This window comes from Caenorhabditis remanei, chromosome X (assembly GCF_010183535.1).
Source record: "Caenorhabditis remanei strain PX506 chromosome X, whole genome shotgun sequence".
In the NCBI taxonomy this organism is placed as follows: Eukaryota; Metazoa; Nematoda; class Chromadorea; order Rhabditida; family Rhabditidae; genus Caenorhabditis; species Caenorhabditis remanei.
In genome coordinates, this window is record NC_071333.1 from 16276455 (window position 1) to 16292701 (window position 16247).

The following is a 16247-nucleotide window of genomic DNA, read 5'->3' on the forward strand; positions in this document are numbered from 1 at the left end:
TCAATTATAAGAACAATTATAATAACCCTTCAAGTCTGCAAGAAAATATTTGAAATGTCTCCCGGCTTCCTCGTCGCATTCCTGGGAAAATGCATCCATGAGAGTCGAACGTTCCTTCAAATCGAGACACTTCTTGGCGATTCCATCCTCAGTGAAGTCATTGACAAGAGTTTGCAATTCAGGGGATTGAATTGTTTGGTTTTGGAGCTGGAATTATAGTAGATTCTAACAAAACTAACTTTGAACTGCTAACTTTTATTAAGAATTATCATACATTTCTAATAAATAACTTATATAAAAGACTTACTGAGCGCAGACAGTTCGCATACGGCGTTGTTAGAATGAACATCCTCTTACAAACACCTCCGACTTGCGGCATTTTGGGGAGAAAACAATTGAATTTGTTTAGTGATGGGCAATTCTGAAATTCAAGATTTGCTTTGAATTTGGTCTCCAAAAACTTACACTATATCTGTCACAAGTCTTGAGCGTACTGTGGGCATTTGAAATGTCCAGATCAAGAGTTTCCTTTGAACCGAACACATTTTTTTCAAAGAAAGTGGCGTAGTCAAGGAAGAGGGTTTCGACGCTGGTGCAGAACTTGTACATGTCCTCGCTTTGTTTAAACTGAAAATGAGGAATTACTAAATGTGACAGGAAAACATAAATTTTGAATCTAGAAATTGTGAAGTTTTGAAAAACTGAACTCTCATTCGTAGCATACTGTAGCTGTTTCAAAAATGACTGACTTTGACAGTGTCCCACTGTTTTAATAATTGTTTTATAGGCTAGACGTTCATAAGTTGTGTGGATCAAATATAGATTTTCACTTTTGTAGGTTTCAATTTTTAAGCGATAGCTTTTTGAATGATTAACTAGGGAATGCAGTGAGCTTGACAAATTCAAGAGAAACCTGCCAGGGCGTCACTTGCACAAAAAAGGTCAATTACAATATTATAGATCTTCTACAGTCAGCCTGTTATTTATTGCCCCCTCCCATTCACTTACCCTTTCACAAGCACTCTTTTTTTCAGCAATAACGCAACAACAAACGAGCAAAAGGCTCAATACGGGAAGAACGCTCATCGTCGTCTTCGTCGATGGCCACGATGGAAAATGAAGACCGAGAATGAACTGGAACTCTGGAAAGCAGGGAGGCGGGGCGTAGAGTATTCCTGAGCAGTTGTTTGTCTTGTTTGTTGTTTCTACTATGTAGCGTGCCAAAAGTTTGAAGAGTAGAAGAAGGAAGAGAAAAAAACATAAATTATTTGTGTAATCTCTCTTCTTTTTTCTTCTTGCGAGTGTCCACTCCGTAGAACCAAAGTTCGGCTCCTTTTCTTTCTGCATGCAAGAAAAAAAGAAGCAACTGGCAACATTCCCCCCACCAAACTTCATTTCATGCTCTCTCTTTTTGTAACAAAGTGACCCATTCAAGAGGAATGCGTTTGTTTACGGGAAATGGATCCTAGAGTCAAGTTGCAACAGTTTTTGACCAAAAGTGAGAAGAGAAAGGAAAGATAGAGGAAAAGATAGAAAAATGAAATGAATGAGAAAAAAATAATGCCATCGTCTGAAATTAAAAAAAAGAGATAGGTTCCACCGAGATTGGAACTCGGGTCGCAGGATTCAAAGTCCTGAGTGCTAACCGCTACACCATGGAACCTTGCGGTATGCCGAACGGAATGAGCGGTTTTATGGTGGCTATTGTCATTCATGGTGTCCATCTCAGTTTGCTCTCGCACTTATCAGCAGCTGGGAAACATTTTCCTACGCTAGTGGATTGCTTGAAAAAATATATGTTACACGCAAACTTATCAAATTTCGGCCCGGCTTCAAAATAAGTTTCCTCTTTTTTATCACTTTTAAAAAATTTTTAAAAAGTTTTACATTTAAAGAAATTACACTTCCTTGATGCATATGTAACTAGCTTTAGATTGAATTTTGAAGTTCCCGGGATCGCCAGTGACATGTTAGGATATTATCAGCATCATGTTCTTGCATTCTGATATCCTACCAAAGTCCCTTTTTTCCTTACCCTTCGTTGAAACCACTGCACGATAACTAGATGGGCGATCTGGGACCTAATTGTGTGCGTGCAGGAATGTGTTTCTCTTTTTTTGTTGGTTCGTTGCATGTCCACTCTCTTTAGAACCAAAGTTCTTCCTACTACACAGAAGAAGAAAACTCGCAACATGTTGCAATCAATCTTCCGTCTCAATTCGTTCTTCGAGCATCAACAGGCACCGGAAATGTTGGTCCACTAGAAATTTGTTGATGTCAACATCGGCGTAGTTTGATCTACAAACAAAACAAAAAAGATTAAGAAGGGAAGATGGCGTGTTGACTGAAATATGGTGGATGGAATGCGGTGAGTATCAAACTGAAATTGATACCAATGAAATGAAAACTACAGTAGTGAAGAGGGGATTGCAAAGAAGAGAACGAGAATGTGGTACTGTTGTCATTTCACTTGTTTTCAAGAAGAACGTTGTAATGCTAGAATCAGTCCAGAAATCCTTTTTTCTCAGAATTTAAAAAAAATTCAAGAAAATCTCTTTCACATTTGGCTTAAAGCTAATTCATTTTTACGTATCCGTAATTCATAGCCTTTGATGAAATACAGTACCGCTCAAAAGTATATCAAGTTCTGCCTTTTTCAGTTAAAATGCCCAACTTCGAGAGTGTGTCATAGTAAAACTAACTGTCCCACAGAATAACTTTTTATGGGATCAAACAGGCCAAGCTTTGAACTACATTTTTGTAGTTGACATATTTTTTGTACGGACACTCCCTAGCAAGGTACAAATCAACAAAGTAATTTCTTCCTCAAGTCGACCCATTTCAGTTTAAAATATATACTTAAAAGTACTATAACTCTCTAGGAAGTGTTTGTACAGAAAAGTTGTGAACTACAAAAATGGAGTTATGCTCTTGGTATATTTGATCCCATAAAAGTTATTTTGTGGGACAGTTAGTTTTACTATGACACACTCTTAAAGTTGGGCATTTTCCACTGAGAAAGGCAAAACTTAATATACTTTTGAGCGGTACTGTAAATATACAGATAAGCGATTACTGTAGTTTTCATTACTAAACATTGCGCTCTTGTTCTTAGCGTCTATAAACAAATTGCCAGTTTACTGGTCCATAGTTTTGTTACTTGTGCATTTGTTCTTTTTTCTTTCACTTCTTCTTCGTCTTTCTTCTTCACTTCTTTTTGACCAGCACATGAATTATTTGTGTAATCCCCTTTTCTTTTTTCTTTTTGCGTGTGTCCACTCACATTCAGTTGAACCAAAGTTCGGCTCCTCTTTCTGCATGCAAGAAAAAAGAAGCAACATTTCTCGACCAAACTCTATTTTTGCTCTCACTTTTGTAACAACGTTTCCCATTCTAGCGGAATGCGTTTGTTTACGAGAAATGCGTAAAGCGAATGTTAGAGTCGAGTTACCAGAGGAAGTGTGGAAGAAATAATGGAACTAGAGAATAGGAAGAACACAAAAAACGAGTAACTAGAAACCCAGATACAGAAAGCCCCGTTTCAAAACTTATGGCTTATTAGTAGGTCTGAAATTGGCGGGTCTAAATCTGAAAAGTCAGTGTTAAAGTCTGAGTCATAATAATTTCAGACCATTCTCATACATTTACTGTACATACCCCATAAAGGGAAACATGCCCCAGGTGTTTTAAGATTTGTTCGTTTCATAACAGATGCTAAGATTTTTCTTTCATCTTTTCAGAGTGATTATGAAAAACGGAATAGCTCAACTCCTAATCTCTTCAGATGTTTTCATGTGCCTGGCGCCGAGCAACACTAATGCGGATTAAATCTTCCAGTGAAAGGAGTCGTGCCCGGTACGAATCCGGATTATACCAACGTTTATTTATAATCCTTCATATGAAGATGTAAGGAAAAGTAATCCAAAGCGGTTACTGTAGAATTATTAAAACCTGAGCGTCATGGTTTCCAGAGAATCAGCATATATTAAATCAGCTACAGTATGCAGCACCGCTGCTTCTGTAGTGATGTGACGCTCAAAAAAGGAAGAACCCCATTTTTCCTTTGACACGCTCACCAGAACCTTGATAAAACCAGTTGCAGAATCATCTTTCTGACTCATACAAACTTTACAATTCTGAAGTTGATAAGAATTTTGAGTTATCACATGAATTGACCTAATGAGTTTCAGCTTCAGTGATTCCCCCCTGTTCTCATGTTTACGATTCTTGTGTTCCACCTGAAAATCTGAAAAGTGTCTTTGTGTGTAGTGTGAACTACTTGAGGCCTTCAGTTTGGAATCAAGTGTCTCTGAAACAATGAAAACAGTACACGACTTCTTTTCAACTAGTTTATTGAGAATGTTTTAGAAAATTAATGGAAAACACGAAATTGAGGCTGCTTGTGAAGGATAACTGGAAGAGTAATGAACTATCTATGGAGCAGCAACAGACGTAGTAGAAGTCAAATTCAGTTCTCTGGATTGCACAAATTTGTTTCGCAGTGGCATGCGATTGCCTTCTCGTCGGATTTGGTCAACTGTAAAATGTTCATTGTTTGAAGAAACAATTCGAATAGAAGAAACTCACGATTCTCCAACAATTATTGAAGGAAGGGTTCAGCTCCATTTTTCTTTTGCTGCCGCCATAGATTTTGCGGCGGGCTCCAAACAGAACGGTGCCAACATAACATAACTGAAATCCGCTCTCCAGGTGAACATCATTTGTCTCTCCGACGTAGCAGTCTAGAGCTGCAGAGGAGACAATGAAGCAAATCAGGAGGAAGACGGTCATTTTAGAATGCATGGTGAGTTCGAATTGGAGAACGTCGGTAGGACAGAAGAAAAGAGTGAGGAGCGGCTCCTCAAATAGGAGCCAGCGTCTGTTTTGGCTCCGCCCCTTTTGCTGAGCTAGTGATGTTTCCTTGTTAACAACGGATATATTCGTAATCTGGGCATGAGATGAAGATGTTTTTTCTATTGTGTTAATGGATTAAGATTAACAAAGGATGATGTTGAATAGATTATGAGCTTGTTATTATCGGAATAGTGTTCTGAGATTTAAGTGCACGTGTACCCAGAGATAAATTAAAAATCAAAAATCACCGGTTGATAAAATAGAGTGTAGTTTTTATTTATTTTTGCTGGGTTGGTATTTAAAAGAACAAGTCTTTCGAAGAAGTAACAAACATGGGATAACAAAGAAAAATATGGCTCTATTACAGTTTAGATGTCCTTTAAAAACTAAAACGTCCCTTAAAACACTTAAACGTCCCTTAAAACACTTAGACGTCCCTTGAAACACTTAAACGTCCTTTCAAACTCTAATTTTTTTAAAACGTCCTTTCAAAAGTTTAGACGTCCCAAAAAACGTTTAAACGTCCCATAAAATGTTTAGACGTCCCTTGTAATCCCAAAATATAGTTCTGAAGATTTAAACGTCCCAAAAACATTTAAACGTCCCACAAAACATTTAAACGTCCCAAAAAACATTTAAACGTCCCAAAAAATATTTAGACGTCCTTTGAACACTTTCAGTGGCTTTTAGTGTTGAAGGGACGTCTGAACATTTTTTGGGACGTTTAAATGTTTTTTGGGACGTCTAAATGTTTTTTGGGACGTCTAAATGTTTTTTGGGACGTTTAAACATTTTTGAACATATTTGGGATCCGAAAGGACGTCTAAGTGTTTCAAGGGACGTCTAAGTGTTTTAAGGGACGTCTAAGTGTTTTTTGGGACGTTCAAGTTTTCAAAGGACATCTAAACTGTAATAGAGCCAAAAATATTTTTAAACACAGAAAAGCCATGAAAGACACCAATAGGAAACAATAATGAAAAATTTTTAAAAATTTTTAAAAATTAACAGCACTTTAATTAAGGAAAACAACATGTTCGCACAACAGAATGACAACTGATCTCTTTCGTTTCCGGAGTTAGGGTAATCTGCATATGCTTGGTCGAAAAATGTGGGATAGAAATCAAGTTTTTCCTGCGTTCAAATCATTAATTCAATTTTCTTTTTTATCCAGATGATTTAAGTTTTTTCAGTAGTATTTTTGGTCGCTGGTCTCAATCGATATGCAGAATTTACTTACAGTTTGAAAACCAAAAAAAAATATCAAAACCGGTTGTGTTTCTATTACGTTTCGCATGTTTGATGAAAGTCCCAATTATAACTGATACGTTCTAAGTTCAATTAATCACGTGGACACAAGAAATGTAGCAGAGGGGCCAAATCTCTGTGTTGGGGAGCTCGCTGAAGATGCTGATGAATTCTCGCTGAATGAGAACGAATCAGACAAAATTTGGTTTTCCTGGTGATTCCAAAATGATGCAGCAGACAGAAAATGAATAGAAAACGTACAAAAGCTAATACTGATGTTTCATACACGATCATTTCAGTTTTTTAGGCAAAGTCCTAAATGTGCCTCCGCTGAAACTCTAACTTCATACATTCTACATTTTTAGGTCCATATATTGTCATTACCCTTCTTTTACAGCAATCATTGCAATCCCCCGCTCCGATCATACTTCATTCAGACGTCATTCACAAAATTGTTCTTCTTTTTCTGTTTTTTTCGAAAATTATCATTCGTCATATTTTCTAATCAACGTTAATTGTATGAATCAGAAGGTATGTCTCTTGGGTGTGGACGTCAGGTGAGCATATGATGTATCTTGCTGAATTTTGTTTACCTAAGCAAGTCGAGCTTATCTTCGACGCAAATTGCTGCAATTTAAATGTACAAATGACACAATTATCTTGAGTAATTAGATTTATTAATTGGAACGAATAGGTTAGCATACGAAGATATGACTACGGTTTGTTAATCTGAGTTGTCGTCCGAGGCGTCCTCCTGAATCAGTGGGTCTTTTTCGTCTTCCTCGCCATTAAAAGAATCCGATTCGAAGCTCCAGCTGTTGCGGCCCTCCGTTTCTTCTCCAGCGGCACTCTCGGTATCGCTCTCATCGGTAGATCCAATGGAAGATTCGTCAGAGCTATCATCATGAACCAATTGATGATAGTCGTACTGTTCATCGACGACTGAAATTCGAGAAGTTATAAACTGAACTTCGAAGTGGATAAATTTACCGCTAGAACCGCCGTCACTCTCGTCATCGGCTTCGTATCCTAGATTGTCTATGGCGAACGGATGTGAAACATCATCCTTGTTATCGAGAGTGTAGTATTTGAATCCGTGAGCAGTAAACACTTTGTGTTCATTCACGTCGGCAGTATTTCTTGTCAAGTTCGTGCCCATCTTGGTATGGATCTGCAACAATAAAATGATACAAAGAATTTTTTCGTTTCATAGAAAAAAAGATGTAATCCAAGTCTTTAAGTCATTTCTAAGATTTTCAAAGAACATCTTCCCAAGAAAGCAATCAAACAGGCTAAAATACTTAGAACACTTTGTTTGAAACAGAACAGCTTAGAAATTTCAGTTTCTACCTCAATTACTGTCAAGGGAGTCTCAAAATCCGTAATCAAGGAGAAAAATCAAGAGAAACAGACTAACTTCAAACAAATCATGAGTTGTGAAATAATTTTGTGTAAAAGCTAAGCAGGACTTTAGACAAAAATCAGCAAAGTACATCGTATGCTCACCTGATATCCATACCCAAGAGACATAGCTTCTGATTCGTACAATTAACGTTGATTAGAAAAATTTTGTGGATGACGTCTGAATGAAGTATGATCGAAGCGGGGGATTGCAATGATTTTGCTGTAGAAATGATTAAAAAAGTGGATGGTCCTGAAAATGTGGAATGTAGAAAGTAGGATCATGTTTATAAGGTTTCCTAAAATACTGATGTGAGTAATATCGTCATTTACACTTTATACCCAGAAAACCAATTTTTGTCTGATTTGCTCCAATTAGGTTGAATTTAACAACATCTTCAGCCAGCTTCTCAACACAGAGGCGAATCAGAAAAACTTGATTTCTGAAATCTTTTTCTGTTCAAACAAGTCCCTCTTGTTCTTCAACTTTGAAATTGATTCGGTCCCCCCTTCCTGTATTTTTTGTGTTCACGTGATTAATTGAACGTGTCAGTTATAATTGAGAAGTTTATTTATCAAACAAGCGAAACGCGATGCAAACGCAACCGGTTTCAATTATTTCTTTGATTTTTAAACTGTAAGAGAATCCCGCATATCGAGTGAGGTCAACGACCAAAAAATTCACTGAAAGAACTTATTTTTCTGGAGATAATAAGAATATTGAATAAATGAATTTAATTTAATTGCGGCAACACTAGATTCCTTTGTTCCAGCTACGATGTTCCGTTGGTAACGCACCTGAAAACTTTTCAGCGCTTCGGAATAATTGATTTTTTTTTCAATAATTTCTTTACTGCTCACATCAGGTCCAGCTTTATAAAGTTCTAGTGAGAAATAACCTAACACGTGCGAATTAGTGTCCAGCGGTTTGCATGCGTTAGTCAAATAATGTCTTAGACAAACTTGGTGTTTAATTGATAGATGACTTTCTGGGTAACTCAATTACTCAGCACACCAGCACATGAAACTGTGCTAGCACAATCATTCACTTCGACGGCGTAAACGTATTTTGTGAGTTCCTTCCTCCTTCCCTTTTCGACTGAAACCAAAGAAAACAAGCTATTAGTGTTAACTTTATTATGTTGATTAGTAATTATTGTCAGGATATTATGTGACGAATAAGTATCATTTAATTATATGATGTTAGGCGAATAATTAAAAAATTAGGAGATTATGATGAGATCGTCGATGTTGGTGACCGTTAACACTAATGAAAAAATGGATGTTATTTAAAATGGAGCCTCGTCCTCGATTCCGTCGACGGTGCAGTTTTTCTTGTACTCCGGCTCGTCCGTGTCTGAAATGATGTAGTAGTACAAAAGGACATTTTTTACCAGGGAACCTCAGAGGACCGCAAATTTAAAATCGTTCCAACCGATATTAAAGATTTCACCCCTGTGCACGGACAGCACCAAAATTTTGGAAATGTCATTGAAGCTATCTTTAATATCTGGTAGCAGTTTGGAACGATTTCAAACTTGGGGCTCCCTAAGGTTCCTTCGTTAAGTGATTACAATCACTAACCATAGAAGTCGTCAGTCTTTGGAGACTCCCCATCCTTCTGAGAATCAGTTCTGGCTCTCTTGACACCTTGCTTGTCATTGGTCTCCTCGACCTTCTCCTCTTCCGGCTTAGCGTCTTCCTCAGATGCCTCGGTGTCCTTGCCTGGAGCGGTCTCCTCATTTTCAGCAGCATCCTCCTTCTCAATAGCAGAGTTCTCGGTATCACCGGTTGGTGGAGCATCAGCGGTCTCTAAAAAGCAGAAAGTTGATTTCGAGTTGGTTATTTTCTCTTCAGTAAACAAACCCTTTGGTGGAGTCGCTTCTTTAACAGCCTCCTCTTTAGCCGATGCTTCAGTTGGAGACTTGGCTCCTGGTGGAGCAGCTTCTTCGTCGACTCGATCAGTTCCAGTGTCCTCCTTAGAATTTTCGTCGGCGGTTGGAGCAACCGGATTCTTGTCAGCATCTGAAATTCAGAATTTTAATTTATTTGAATAAATTTCCGAGGGTTTCTTACCGGCTTTGAGAGCACTCTCCTGCTCATCGGTCCTGACCGGATTAGTTGGAACCGTAAAGACGGCTTCAGATTCTGGAATAAGTTTTATCAGTTAAAACCGTTCAGAGAAATTACTGGCCTACCGTCACTCATGATGATTAGTCCAGTTGCTGAAGTAGTTTATAGACTGAAATAGATGAGGGTTGTTAAAGAAAGCAGAAAGGAAAATAACACAGTCAGAGGTATGAAAAAGCATTCAAGCTATGGTATAACAAAAAAATGGCTCCACAGTTACAAAACACGTTCATTGGAAAATATCTTTTTTTTAATTATGAATCTTCGTAATCGCTTGACACATCTGAGAAGCCGAGTGCTCGCCAGTCGTCCTCGGTAGGCGTTCCGTGGCCGCTGGACTGGTCATCGGAAACATCGATCGGTTCTTGCACATTCACTCTCTCTTGATTAGCCACTCGATTAAAAAATGCAATCAGAGCCGCTGGAAACGTCCATTTCTAGAGAAGAAACACACAGATCATGCATACGTTACCATTTTCGACCGGTTGAACAAGCTGACCAATAACCACCGCATAAGGTTGAGCCGCATTCGGTTGAGCCGGGTTGGGTTGTGCCAGATTAGGTGGTGGTGCCGGCTGTTCACCACGTGGTACCGGCACATTCGGTTGCCGAGCATCCGGAGCTACGTTTGCGCCGACCGGCCCCACATGCACTTCACCTGGTCTCTCGTACTCTTTCTCCTCCGGTGTCGTGCTATCCGCCTCTGCGACGGTGGGACGCTCATCGAATTCGCGGAATCGCGAGACGTGGTAGTATGGAGAGTCTACAAATGAGAAGAAGGGTTGAAAATAGAAACAAAAAGTGTTAGAGTATACCATCCACGTATTGAGACGCGATTGGCGCATCTGGTTCTTCGATTGCCTCCATTGGAGTCACGAGCTGAAAAGAAAACAGTATAAATTATTGAAATTTTGTCAGAAATATGGGTATGCATTGAGATGGAACAAGCGAGCCTACTCATTTTTGATCCCTTTAGTTGACCAACCTATGTTTGAAGACGTTTATAAAGAAAAATAAAGAACCGAGAAATGATCTCTCCGAACAAAAAGAACCGTTTCACAAAAATTGGAGACAAAATCTGTCTACTTGAATTTGGAAAGTAGAAATCGCTCATGTCCTGTCCAAAAGTACATTCAGAAGAGAGAAAGAAATAGAAGAAGATGATGATGAGAGAAAAGATCGTCGACAGAGATACCCGATTGATGTTGATAAGAAATGTGTCTCAAAAGGATAGTGGTCTCATGTTTTTTGTTGTAGATTAGCTAAAAAATTGTTTGTCAAAGTTCATCTTATACAGACCATGCTGATGGGATTTGAATGATTTTTTCAGAGAAGTACACCGTAAATCTTGTATGAGTGGTCGCCTGTCTTCGTTCAATCTTAGACACCGAATGGAACCAGTTTTTCACTGCCTGATCAATCGCCGCTTCTCAAAAAAAACACACTTTGAACGAACGAAGGCGCCAAATGCTATCGTATTTAGTTGTTTTTGAAATTCAGACGTCACTGACGACGATTATAAACTATTGTTATTAACTGACTAATCAAAGTAAAACCTTATAGCTGAGACAATTGTTCCGAATTTTCAGTCAGTTCACATTTCCTCCGATAGTTCTTTGTTAATCCGTGTGCACTTTCTTATTCCCTGCTCACGTCAGAGATTCAAATCGGATTCGCAAGTCTTTCACAAAAGATAATCCCTATCCCCACGATCCATTAGGACACATCCGGTTTTTAATTAAAACGTGTGCGCTTTTACCTGGTGCACCTTTATCGGAGAGGGCCCGTCTGTCTTGACGGCACCTTCTCATTAATTTCTGCTCTCCACTTGCAAAATAATTATTATAACCATCGGTAATTGGTTTCTATTTTGTTCTATTCAAGAAAGGTTATTACTTTAAATAAAGGGGATGTTTTATGAGTAGCCGAAGGAAGGATATAAACAACAATTTAAGACAAAAAAAATTAGATTTGCAACGGTATGGTCCGGGCCGATTTGAATTTTCGTCTATGCTTTCAACTATCGATAAATACTCAAGCATACAAAGGATTTTAGGCTACTTTTGATCAAAATTTCGAAAATTTTCTAATAATGTTGTGAAAATTGTGCACATTCTTGAGTCTGTTAGAAACTAAAAAAGGTGAGAATGATCAAAGATAACCATGTGAAAAATCGGTCACTTACAGGAACTAAGGAAGGAAAATGTTTGTCAACAACACTTATAAAAATTGACGCGTTTGGAGAGTAAAAAGAAGGAAATGAAAATGAGAAGATAAATGGGAGCAGGAGAGCAAACTAGATTGATGAAAACTAATAGAAATTATTAACTTGTGGTATTCACCACGAAACAGGGGAGGGGGGGGGGGACTTTCAACTCACCACAAAGGTCGGCCATCCTTGCCCAGTAGTGCAACGTAGTAGTTTTCTTCTTCGAAAGACATCAACACTCTTTTCCGCTCATATACACACAAAACATACGACGAAGAAGGCGGCTCACACAGATTCATTAGTATATTGAGATGAGCATAGAAGCGAGAGTAATGCAAATGTGAAAAGTATACAGCAAGACATTGGCCGACAAAATGCGCGCCGAGTGGCAGCGTGTGGACTTCTATCAGTATACGAAACACACCTCGATGCATATAGAAAAGCAGATAGAGGCTAATCTCCTGTCACCTTTTCGAAGCTCACGCGCTCTAACATATACACTCACGCATAAGAACAAAGTGGAAATTGGAAAATAAGCAAAATGTGAGTTGAGAAGAGAAGGGATTGGAATTGTGTTTTGAACTGAATATGAAGTACACAAAAACACGAGTGGGAAGTTTGAAAAATCGAAAGATTGTGAGAAATTGCACATTGAAAACATAACAGTTTCAAGGGATTCAGCCTATTTTGGTGGAAGTTGGTCAGGCTTAACTCATTTTTCAGAATGTTCGACTCTAAATTTGATTTTGACTACTTGAAATCTGTGATTTTATTTATCAACAGCTTGTGTGGCAAAAAACTTAAGTTATAGGGACAATTGAGACAAAACTATACCAAAACACGTTCTAGTCAAAACTCAGATTCCGCACTCACTCTAACAATCGATAGTAGTAGAACTGTTAATGAGTTTTTCTTGCCTGTTGTTCAATCAACGACTGCCAATATACTACTGTGCATAAGGTGATTTAATCATAACAATTTTCGAACGTAAGTTATAACATGACGTTTCGAAAAACATGAGTGCAATATTTGTAAAACTTTGGAAATCGCGTAAAAACAAATCGGGCGCCCCTTTTGAGAGCTACATTATCTCTTACCCCTCTTTCCAAGTTCCAGCTCTGTTCGAACACGAAAAATGTAGTGCTCGCCGACTGTAACTTATTATTAGTCAAGTACGCCAAAAAAGCCCAGTATGTAACCCCCAGTATGTGACCCTATTCCTTAAAACACATTTATTCCAGCTACGATTCGATCTGAGAGTTGCTCGAATGTATCAGAGCGCTTCTGTTCGACTTCTTTAAAAACCTTGTCAGTGTTATAATACATACAAAATTTATTGTTCTCCTGAAAAGTGCTGTCAAATTCTTATTTTTTCAAATCACTGAAGCTAAGACCCTTGTTTTGTATTCTTCATATAAAGCTCTGAGCACTCTTAATGTTTCTCATCTAACATGTAATACTGCTCTTAATACGGGTGTACACAAAGAATGCCATTTTTCTTTTCACATTTTGTATTTTTTCCCCTTTATTCCATTGGAGTATCTTCTACTCTACTTCACAATTCACATCTGGCAACGTGCTTCTCTATCTGGTTATCTCTGAATGTTATACTTTGTGTGTAACCACTCTCCTTGCTCAGTCTTTTTTAATCTCCTGCACTCTCCATTGTAATCTTATCGATTCGGGTGTGAGTGTGAGCGTGAGAATTTTGGCATACTCTGAAATGGATAATACCCTTTTTCTACTTTTTACAAATTTTGTATTATATTTGTCGTTTTACAGAGTTGTTTTAAATTATTTTCAGGATTCAAGTTACTTGGAAATGGAAGAGGAAGAAAATCGTTGCCTATTTATAAAAGTCACAGGAAATGATATTCAACTTGCTAAATGGCAAATGCTTGCAAACGTTTTTGCTGTAAGTTAAACTTTTAGATATCCTTCCTGTTTTGTTGGAATTCGAAACTTGACAGTAAAATAGTGTTCAGTTTTTGTGTGCCGTTTCATGTCTTGTTTGCTTCGTTCTAGGACAATTTTTCTGTGAAATTTTGAGTTTAAACTAATCATTTCAGCAACGTCTCGAAACACCGAACACCTCATTCACAATTACACCAATTGACAATAGGTTTGCAGGATCAGGATTAAGTGCAAACAGTCTTCGGGTAATTAAGAACTTATTCTTCAGATAACTAGACATGGATAATTGAATCTAAAAAAGTTGTGTTCAGATTGCGTTAGCGCAGCTTGAGCCCAACGTGCGTGATGTTTTTCAAGTTTTTGGTCCATCTTACAGTACAATAGTGAACAGTCAGTACATAAACGTGCTTCAAACTCCCATGGCCCTAAGAGCCAGATCACCCCTTATTTTTCAGGTAAGGTTGTTGTCCAAAAGTCCATCTGACAGTATTCTTATTTTAGTGTGAAAAATACAAATGTAATGCTCAGAAGAAACAAATAGCCCACACCCATCATTATAGAAACTCCGACTCCATTTTGATAGTACCCGGAGTTAATATGGATTTATCCGAGAGTCATTGCGTACAATCATTGCAAAACCAGATAACGCGTTTTACACATGAACATCCGGCTTTCCAACAGTCGATTCCGGCACTGATCAACGTCTTCGCACAAACCCTGGGCGGTTTACATCCAGGAATGGCGGTAGCTATTGGAAATCTTCCCCACAATAACGCCAGACTAATAATGACGCCAAACCAAGTCAGTTGAGTTTTCGTGTTGTTTCTGACATCAGACATTTGTTTTGTTTTTGAAACTCGTAGATTTATGTTTCAGATCCAAGCCGGACTACCTGTGCAACCAGAATTACCTGTTGAACCGCAAGAGGCAAATGACAATCAACAAACAGGCTTGCCCATGGAAGAGAAGCGTTGCCTATATATAAAAATCATAGGAAATGATCATCAACTTATTAATTGGCAAATGTATTCACACGCTTTGACTGTAAGCTGAAACTCTATGTTATCCTGAAGTTCAACCGTTCGCATTCCTTTACAAACATTTCGTTCATCTTTTATAAGTTTTTAGGAGGAGCAATTATGGTTATAGTCAGTGAAACAGTATTATCTTGTTGAAAGTAGAAATCTGGCGATGATAATTACTAATTGAACTTATTACTTAGATGAGATTAATTTTTGGTGAAACGCGAAATTATCTCCTTTATTTTGGTACTAGATCTCGCGTTACATCCAAAAAAATTCCCATGTTCGTTTTAAAATTGACTGGAATTTATATCTCAACAATCAATTTACCAATCAACTGTTTTAGGCTCGTTTAAAAACGCCGAACACCTCATTTACAATCACACCAATTGACAATAGGTGTTCAGGACTGAGCGCAAACCCCCTCGAGGTAATTGGGAAATGATTTTTCAGATAACTATACTTGGAGACTCAATCATTAAAAAAAGGTTGTAGGTTGCGTTATCTCAGCTTGAGCCCGACGTGCGTGCTGTTTTCCAGTCAGTGGGTCCATCTTACAGTACAATAGTGAACAGTCAATACATAAACTTGCTTCAAACTCCAATGGCACTCAGAGCCAGAAGGCCATTATATTATCGAGTAAGCTTGTGGTCAGGAAGCCCATCTGACAGTTTTATTTTTTTCAGTGTGCACGATACAACTGTGAGCGACAGAAGCAACAAATAGCCCACACTCATCATCTGAGAACCCGTTATTATGACTCCATTTTAATAGTGCCCGGAGTCAATATGGATATATCCGAGAGTCATTGCACACAATCATTCCAAAACGGACTAATCCGCTTTCAACTGGAGCACCCGGCATTCCAACAATCGATCCCTGCACTGATCAACGTTTTAGCACAAAACCTGGGCGGTTTGCATCCACTGGGGATAGCTCTTGGAAATCTTCTGCCCAATAACGCCGGTCTAATAATGATGCCAAACCAAGTCAGTTGATTTTTCGTGTAGTTTCTGGCATCAGACATTTGTTTTGTTTTTGAAACTCGTGGATTTATGTTTCAGATCCTAGCCGGACAACCGATGCAACCAGAAATACCTGTTGAACCAGAAGAGGCAAACCTTGGCCACGAAGAAGCGGAGCAGCCAGATGAAGCAGAAATAGTCAACATGGAAGAATGAATATTACACTCTCGCTGACTACGCCTACCTCTCCTCTTTTTGATTGAAAGCATACATTAAAAAACAGATAATTACTTTTCTATTGTTTTTGTTTTACATTGAATTAATTCAATCTTACTATTCTTTATAAATCTACTTCTCCGTTTCTTTAGCGATGGCTCCGGTAATAATGATGACTGAGCAAAAATACACTTTGGCTCATATCCATTTTTGCCACGATCCGCTCTTCAATTTAAAACATACTCATTTCCTCCAGAATCTGCTATGATCAGTTTGCCATACCATTTTCAG

At 38.3% G+C, this 16247-nt stretch overlaps 6 protein-coding genes across 6 annotated transcripts; 1 reads left to right on the top strand and 5 right to left on the bottom strand.

Annotated features, from left to right (window-relative positions):
- Positions 1-609, bottom strand: GCK72_025261 (uncharacterized protein; the record flags this gene model as incomplete). The annotated part of the gene is made up of 3 exons (XM_053736261.1): positions 1-207; positions 308-421; positions 466-609. 3 exons carry the CDS (start codon positions 607-609, stop codon positions 1-3), a joined length of 465 nt encoding a protein of 154 aa, XP_053579827.1.
- A 3859-nt stretch (positions 610-4468) lies between these two features.
- Positions 4469-4791, bottom strand: GCK72_025262 (uncharacterized protein; the record flags this gene model as incomplete). The annotated part of the gene is made up of 2 exons (XM_003100172.2): positions 4469-4537; positions 4588-4791. 2 exons carry the CDS (start codon positions 4789-4791, stop codon positions 4469-4471), a joined length of 273 nt encoding a protein of 90 aa, XP_003100220.2.
- Positions 4792-6823: 2032 nt separating this feature from the next.
- Positions 6824-7258, bottom strand: GCK72_025263 (uncharacterized protein; the record flags this gene model as incomplete). The annotated part of the gene is made up of 2 exons (XM_003100226.2): positions 6824-7041; positions 7090-7258. The coding sequence occupies 2 exons, from the start codon at positions 7256-7258 to the stop codon at positions 6824-6826; spliced, it is 387 nt and encodes a 128-aa protein (XP_003100274.2).
- A 1531-nt stretch (positions 7259-8789) lies between these two features.
- On the bottom strand, positions 8790-9708 carry GCK72_025264 (uncharacterized protein; the record flags this gene model as incomplete). Its single annotated transcript, XM_053736262.1, has 5 exons — positions 8790-8857; positions 9085-9312; positions 9367-9525; positions 9577-9648; positions 9699-9708. The coding sequence occupies 5 exons, from the start codon at positions 9706-9708 to the stop codon at positions 8790-8792; spliced, it is 537 nt and encodes a 178-aa protein (XP_053579828.1).
- Positions 9709-9884: 176 nt separating this feature from the next.
- On the bottom strand, positions 9885-10497 carry GCK72_025265 (uncharacterized protein; the record flags this gene model as incomplete). The annotated part of the gene is made up of 3 exons (XM_053736263.1): positions 9885-10051; positions 10103-10393; positions 10446-10497. 3 exons carry the CDS (start codon positions 10495-10497, stop codon positions 9885-9887), a joined length of 510 nt encoding a protein of 169 aa, XP_053579829.1.
- Positions 10498-13661: 3164 nt separating this feature from the next.
- Positions 13662-15956, top strand: GCK72_025266 (uncharacterized protein; the record flags this gene model as incomplete). Its single annotated transcript, XM_053736264.1, has 8 exons — positions 13662-13754; positions 13909-13998; positions 14065-14208; positions 14255-14554; positions 14630-14797; positions 15271-15414; positions 15462-15764; positions 15840-15956. The coding sequence occupies 8 exons, from the start codon at positions 13662-13664 to the stop codon at positions 15954-15956; spliced, it is 1359 nt and encodes a 452-aa protein (XP_053579830.1).
- Positions 15957-16247: the final 291 nt, after the last annotated feature.